This window comes from Etheostoma spectabile, chromosome 6 (genome assembly GCF_008692095.1).
Source record: "Etheostoma spectabile isolate EspeVRDwgs_2016 chromosome 6, UIUC_Espe_1.0, whole genome shotgun sequence".
NCBI lineage: Eukaryota > Metazoa > Chordata > Actinopteri > Perciformes > Percidae > Etheostoma > Etheostoma spectabile.
Window position 1 is genome coordinate 14570062 of NC_045738.1, and position 7873 is coordinate 14577934.

A 7873-nucleotide genomic window follows, 5' to 3' on the forward strand; every position below is an offset into this window, starting at 1 on the left:
ATCCAAAAAGCACCATGTCATGGGACATTTAAAGCCTAACCAGGGAAAAGGTCTGCAAATTATACATATCCTAATGTCCTATATATATTTATATTTTATCTTATATTTAATCGGTTGCAATTCATTTACATGTAACAATGCGTGCGTGTATTGCCCCTATTAAATTATTTCATTATAAAACATGTAAAGTAAAATAAAATAAAATTGTAGAAATACGGAAGTCTGCGCTGCTTACGACTGACACACGTTTTTGTTTTTACCTATTTTTAGATAAACAACTGAAGGCAGCATCCAGACCATCGCTTGAAGGTAGGTGATAAACGAAACATAACTTCTCCGGCAGTTGAGTTTCAAAATTCAAACGGGACGCAACAACTTTTTGAACATTTGACAAAAAACAAATTCAACTTAATAGCCTACCCTACATCAGTATGGCACATTATAGAGTAAGTGTATTTGCTGTCGCTTTCTCTTACACTAATGCTCTGTAATCACTTTTCCGTTTCTTGTCTATTAACCACAAGTTTGCTAAGCTAATTTTAGCTAGCTAGGAGGTTACAAGGTGTTCATCAGTGATTCCAAAGACCACCTGTGACGCCTCAGGTTTTGGCTTCGGTGTCGGATGAACTTAGTTAAATGAATGTCAGTAAACTAGCTACAAACTGCTTGTTGGCTAACGTTATCTGCTGCAGGTTGACAATTTAATGCTTAGTAACTTTAAACTCTGAAAGTGATTTATAAAAAAAAAAAAAAAAAGAGCATTCAGGAAAATAAACGACTGATGAGAGATCAGTGTAAAGTACTTTTTTTTGTTTTTTTAAACCAATTTTTGACATTTTCATTTCTCTGGTGTATTTTAGTTAACTTGACTTGACAGTTGGTTATTGGTTAATTAATAAATAAATAAATGATTAGTAATAATACATTTTTCTCTTCATACAGGGCCCAGACCCTAAAAGGGAACAGTTTCGGAGATACTTGGAGAAAGCTGGTGTTGTTGACAGTCTTACTAGTGGTATGGCACTGCAAAGAGTTCCAGTATAGACAACAACAAAAAATATATATATATTTTTTTCAAATCTTGAAGGAATAATAACATTTTAAGTAACTTTTTTTCCCTCTTGGATTTCAGTTCTAGTGGCTTTATATGAACAGCCTGAAAAGCCCAACAATGCTCTGGAGTATCCTTCTATACACACATCCGGAACCATTGTGTCATTGCCGAAATTGTCTCTTGGTTTATTTGGTTGTGAGTTGAGCCTTGGACTGAAGTTCATACCTCACCCCCACCACTCCAAACAAAGATAATACTAAAGCTAAATGTTGCAAAGTTAATCGTAGGTTCTTTAACCAACTCATTCCCAGATTTGTGAAGCAGCACCTCAATGCTGCTGGTCAGACGTCAGCAGACACTGAGGCTCTGCAGCAGGAGGTGAATGACTTGAGGCAGAGGTGTGCACGTCTGGCAGAGGAAACCAAAGACCTCAAAACAAAGGTACGCTTTTGTCGGTTCTCATCTTAAAAGTTGTGTATGTCATCTGAGACAACGTACTGTTTAACGTAGATGCACTTTTTTCCTCCCATCTTTCTAGCTGCAGCGTTACGAGCCTGAAGATGGAGCCACCGCTGACTAGACCCCAGCAGCGCTTTGGCTTCTTTATCACAGTTTTTGTTTATTTTGCTGTCACTTTCAAGACATGAATCCTCTTTTAAGTGAAGGCCAACCATTTTTATGTATCTATTTTTTTGTAAATCTTATTTTCAACTATGTTTCTTAGAATTTAACTTATTCTGTACATATATGTATATTTCTGTTGTTATTCGGATGTTGCTTGTTCAGCCTTTAGCTTAGCTTTACTGAAAGGGCCCTGTTATACCGACTGGACAAGTCAGTTCATTTTTTTGAGGGGCGTTTGTAAGAAAATAACTAATGTGCTAATAATTTTATTTTTCTGGCATAGTTATGAACAAGCATAAAATCTGTCCAGATTTTATTTCCAAAGATCTGGTAAAACACTCAAATGTAAGACACCAGTAAAATAAAGCACAGTCTTGTAATTACTGTCGTATCACTGATTCAACTCATTTCTAAGAGCAATGTATTAATCAGGCCTTTTAATGGAATATCAGTATTTTAATAGTGTGGTTACTGTGGCCCGATGCAGCTGTGTATTTCAATATAACAGTCATTGTTTTCTGCTAAAAATAATACAAAGAAAAATGAAGAGCAGAATCAGCACATCTGGTATAATCAGATTTAATAATTTATGAGTGAAAACTATGAAGCAGGATAGTGATCAAACAATATTCTTGTTGGTGAGGTCAGTGCTGTTGTGTTAGCTGCTTATTGATATGCTCAGGTAATGGCTGAGTGTTGACTAAATCCCCCTACTAATGCTGTAAAACTTATAGAGAGGAAACTGAACTGTGAACTTCAGACAAAATCAGATTAATCTTAAAAATATTTAGTATGACTTTATGGTAAAAAATGTATCTTTGATGCTGTTACATTTTTAAAAGCGTACCAACTATGTTACTTATCAAAGTGTTGCTGTTATGAAAAGTAAATATGTACTGAGAAAATGGAAGTTGCCAGCCTAAAGAGCAAGTGCAGTAGCCAGAAAGTACTAACATTTCACTATATAGTGAAATGATAATGGGAACTTTTACAATGTTATGTCACACTACAATGAAAAACACCACTTAAGATGTCTAATCTATTTGTTGCCTTGTATTATCCCAAAAAGATGCATGGTTATTTTGGTTGTCATGTTAATTGGGTAGCAATACATGCAGGAAGCCACAATAAAAAAAACAGGTTGGAACAAATATCCTGTAATCCAAAGTCTTGTATTTCTTATTTAAATACAGTACATCACCAAAAGCAATTTAAATGTCTATTCCATTGGTTGAACTGCAACGGGTTAAGGTTAAAGCATGCTACTTTATTTAGCATGAATTGTTAAACATTTAGAACAAAAACACAAACCAAAATATGAGTAAACTCTCACCAGGCAGCTTATAGTGTGTTAAATTCTTAATGCACATATGGCAGTTGAATCGATAAGCCTGTTGTTGCACCTACTGCTGTAAGGAAAAGGTGCATTCACAGTTTAGATTTGCAGGTCTGCTGTTTTTTTGCTTGCATTACTTGCCACTGATGTTTGGCAGCTGGAGGAAGATGGTCTGGGGTTGTGCCTGGATCCTGAGCTGGAGTCATCCACTGACTCTGGGGTGGAGGGCCGGCTTTGATGTTTGGCATCTGATTTTGGGTGTGTTCGAGTGGAGGAAGTTCCACTGCCGGCTTTTGCACCCTCATAGGAGTCTGCCTCAGAGCTTTTACCCTCCGACACTGTAGAGCAATTAAAAGAACCGTGAGCCCTCCACGGCCTCCTTGATGCACTACCTGGCAGTGTGGAAGTGTCAGCTGCCTTCTGTGGGCATTTTGAAAAGTCTGGTCTCCCTCTTTCACAGCCACTATCCTCTTTACTGTGTGGGCGAAGATGCAAAAAGTCCTCAGCCTCAAGTTTTGGATAAATCAGGAAGTTGCAGCACGGCGAGCAGGGCTCGTTGGTAGTCAAGTGGAAGTCACAATGTGGAGGGCTTTGAGCTGAACATCTGGAATCACCAAAATTGTGTGGCGTGGCCAGCTCGCCCTGAAGAGGTAGACAAGTTGAAGGTTTGATTAGGTTTGGGTACAAAATTGTGCCCTGTATCCTCTCCATCATGAAGTTGTAGTCACTGGGTGCAGAGGCAATCGTTGCCTTTTGGGGTAAATTGGAGCACATTTGCACAACAGATTCTTTTTTACACTTGTTGGCATAGTAGTCATCAAGTTCATCTCTCTTGTCTCTCAAGTGAGGGTAGAAGTCCAAGATGCCCCTTTTAATCCTTTTGTAACTCAGATGGATGATCTCCAAGATGTTTAGGAATAGGGAAATTGCAGCAATGCACTGCATGAACACCATGAAGACACTTTTCTCTGTTGGTCTGGAAACATAACAGTCCACAGCGTTGGGACAAGGGTCCCGCTCACACTTAAAGAGCGGGTAGAGGTAAAAGCCATAAAGGAGGTACTGTCCTGTCATGAAGGCCACCTCCACAACCGAGCGAGTGACAACGTGAGCAACATAGGTACACAGCAAAGATCCCCTCAAAGGAGCTTTGTTAAGCTTCCCCTGATCCAGCTGTTTCATTTCCCGCTCAATCCTCTTCCTTGCTTCTGCCAACTCCACATCGACCAACTCCAGCTCTCTCCTTAGCAGCACCTTCTTCTTCTGCCGTGCCTTCTCCATTGTCCGCAGCCTGTAGAGGGCGTGGCCCATGTAAACCAGCGAAGGAGAAGACACAAAAATGACCTGCAGCACCCAGTAGCGGATGAGGGAGATTGGGAAAGCATGGTCGTAGCACACATTTCTGCACCCAGGCTGCTCAGTGTTGCATATGAAGTCAGCTTGCTCGTCGTTCCACACATCCTCAGCTGCCACCCCGAGGACCAGCATACGGAAGATGAACAGGATGGTGAGCCAGATCTTGCCTACCATAGTGGAATGGATATGCACCTCCTCCAAAACCCCCCCAAGAAAGTTCCAGTCACCCATCTTCACTCTGCTATTGTTACTGGGAAAAAAGTCAGTGACAGATAGAGATGAAATAATTAGAAAAGGAAATCTGATGAAACATTACACACAGTACACCTTTGAGGAAAAAAAGTTGGGTTTTAAGACAGTGAGCAAAGGTATTTTGACAATATAAGCAGCCTTTTTAGATTTAAAGAACACAATATAAAGGATCACAATATACAGTAAATGACCAACAAAGAAGAAAAAAGTTAGTGATAATAGTAATCTAGATTTCCCAGTTCCAATGGAAGTTTGAAGAAATTACAGTACCTCTCAATTGGAAAAATGAAACATTAACTAGTACAAATGTTGTGAAGTAATATGTGAAGTGTCACATATTTGCAAAAAAACGATATATTTAAAGTAGACAGAGGACTTGTACATCCAGTGATATGTTCCCTTGGCTGGTCAGCTATCCAGTTTTGCCTTAATAAAACCCTTCCCCTCAGCACTGTCATTATATAAACCAGGGCAGAGTTCTGTGCACTCGTTTCCATTTACCTTGCAGCGGCATGGACAGACTGCCGGTGGTGACTTAAATCTCCTCGGGTCATGCAGCCCTGGCGCGCTCACCAAAAAGTTTAAAGAAATCGTTAACACCCTCCACATGAGGGCCAGTACATCCCCTAAACCTCCGTGACCTGCCTCGGCTTCAGTGTTGCCAGAAACAAAGTGGGAACAACTGAGCTGTTGACGGGAAGTTGCCAACACAACTCTGAGCAGAGAAAGTCAATACCAACAGCTTCATCAATGCATTTGGATCACAGCCTCACAGTGATGGGGCTGTAACCGGTTGTAACAGGGAGATAATGACCTCACTATTTGCAGGGCCAGGATTGTTTTTTTGTCTTTTTTAATTCAGTAATTCAATTTTTTGTTTCACCTTTTCAAACAGAGATGCTGCATTTAACAGCAGAGATGATAACTCAATTAACATATTTGTTGGTGGTGCATTTAGATGTGTATCTTAAGTGTGGGTCTAAATAACCAAGCTTTTTCCAAATAGATAGACTACCTTGCTAGTCCAGACTACATGCTTAGCATTTGTTTGGGCCTATTTGCTCCATATGTACAAACAAAGAGAACAGTCACTGTGGTTAGAATCGCCACATTATCAACACCAGTTAGTTAACCACACAGCCCTTGTACGATCAATAGTTTTCTTCTGTAGCGAAGTAATCAATGAGTCATCATTTCCGATTTCATCCCCCTGCTGCACCTCTCTGGGTGTAATGAAGTTCTTATGCACTTGACACATGATAATGTGTCATCCAATTTAAAAGAAATCTATCACAATGGATTAGCATGCTCGCAAACTGCTTGTTGCCAATTTTGCACACTGTCCCAATTTTAAATACCTTTAAATGCCTTTGTGTGATCAACATATTTGTTATCTAAGGTCAGTCATGATGGTACAGCTTCATGTCCACGATACAAAATGTTCTCATTAATTGTTCTTTCGCTTAAAAGAGCAAGACTATCTACAAGAGTGGGAATAGTTGGCCTAATTTTGTGCATTGACAAGATTCAACCCACCAGCTCAGATTCCCCCCCACCCCCCCGTCTTTTACAATGAAGCTGAACTTTTCCCTTCTGACCTAGAATCTGTCATTCTCCACAGCGGAGCAGGATTGATTGAAACTAGTCTGGTAAAAACACATTATAGGTGCATATCGGGAAAATCCCAATGTCATTTTCCCCTATTTCAATGCAAAAAAATCAATGTTGGCATGTACTTGTACCCCAGGACATCCTCTGGCTGACTGTCTATCAGCACAACTAATTGGTTCAAAAAACATTTTTGGGATGGAATTTTATGTCTGCAATCTGAAAGTCTTTAATTTTATTAAATATTTTGGATAAGATGAATTGCCAAAATGTGATATATACTGTATACTGTATATAAATTACACTTCCTTGCACAGTATGTAAACTGGTTTGGCAATAAATTACCCAACCCTTAAACTTTCATAAAGGATTTTGGACAAATATCCTTGTCGTTTTGCTTGTGGTTACCTCACTTGGATGTTTGACCTTTTCTATGCCGATGTATGATGTACGAACTAAACACATTATTTCAATCACAGAGTCAACATTCACGGCAGAAGGAGTGAGTGTATATAAGAATTTCTAAGTTGTTCTTTCTTCTGTAGAGAAACCATATCAGACAAAATATGAATTTGATGTAAAACATCAGTGGAGGGGACCTTTACATTTAGCTTCAGTTTCAGTTTCTCATTGGCAACAAACAGCACAGCATTTAAGGTCTAAAAGAATGAACGTATAACAAAGTATATTATAAGATTGTCACTTTATGTTAACTCTGGAATTATGGTTCATAATAATAAAAAAATACAGGATGAACAAATGAGTTGAAATGGGTAGCATTTGGCAGATATTTTAAACCGGAAGGTTATGACAATGGATTCAAACAGTGGATAACCACAGGAATCGCAGCAGACTTTGTATTGTCCAATTACATCAGATTTCCGATTTTTCAATTTCTGGACTAAAACAGACCATTTCCCACTGTTTCGGGATGCACTAAGTTATATTCGTGAGCTATATTTGGAAACTATAGAACTTTCCACATGTAAAAAGCAGTCACTGTCACATAGAAGTCATATACATGTAACAGAATCCCAGCACCATCACACAGCAGACTGTAGTACACTGTTATCTGCTAATTAACGAATTGCAAATTCTGTATAAATATTCAGACAAAATCAATACCATTATCCTGTTATTTCTAAGTTCAGATTCAATTTGACAAAGAAATACATTGAAAACATCACATTCTATTAAAAATATTTAAACATTGAGCTGTGGAATTCATAACCAAGTGTAGGAAGTTTCTGTTTAGTCTTTGGTCATAGCTAACCCTGTAATCTTAAATAAATCAAATACATATTCTAACTATTTTATTCTATAAGCTCTGTTCCTTTATTACAATATGTACCCAATGCCCTTCTCACACCAGTGACATTAAAGGTGCCCTGCCGGTGTTTGCTGTTATTTGCCCCCAACATCTCCTTCCAGGCAGCGCGACAATGGTTATGTTTAGGGTTAGGGTTAGGGTTGCCTGGAAGGCAACGCTGGAGGCAAAAAACACCATTGAGCTGCCCTGCAACACAAAAAATTTTTACTTGCATTTTTTGAAATATGTTAGATCCATATGTGTCTGTGCCATATTGTGAATGTGAAAAGGAACTGCTCCCTCCTCTGTCAGCTCTAGCCACTGAAAAGAAATA

General features: G+C 38.9%; 2 protein-coding genes across 2 annotated transcripts; one reads left to right on the forward strand and one right to left on the reverse strand.

The window, feature by feature from the left end:
- The first annotated feature begins 294 nt into the window (after nucleotides 1-294).
- LOC116690489 (c-Myc-binding protein) lies at nucleotides 295-2062 on the forward strand. Its single transcript, XM_032517502.1, has 5 exons — nucleotides 295-446; nucleotides 943-1015; nucleotides 1133-1181; nucleotides 1366-1495; nucleotides 1593-2062. Exons 1-5 carry the CDS (start codon nucleotides 432-434, stop codon nucleotides 1632-1634), a joined length of 309 nt encoding a protein of 102 aa, XP_032373393.1. The 5' UTR covers nucleotides 295-431; the 3' UTR covers nucleotides 1635-2062.
- Nucleotides 2063-2235: 173 nt separating this feature from the next.
- Nucleotides 2236-5154, reverse strand: gja9a (gap junction protein alpha 9a). The gene is made up of 2 exons (XM_032517446.1): nucleotides 4893-5154; nucleotides 2236-4620 (listed from the first exon to the last, which is right to left on the reverse strand). Exon 2 carries the CDS (start codon nucleotides 4599-4601, stop codon nucleotides 3114-3116), a length of 1488 nt encoding a protein of 495 aa, XP_032373337.1. The 5' UTR covers nucleotides 4602-4620; nucleotides 4893-5154; the 3' UTR covers nucleotides 2236-3113.
- Between the last annotated feature and the right edge of the window lie 2719 nt (nucleotides 5155-7873).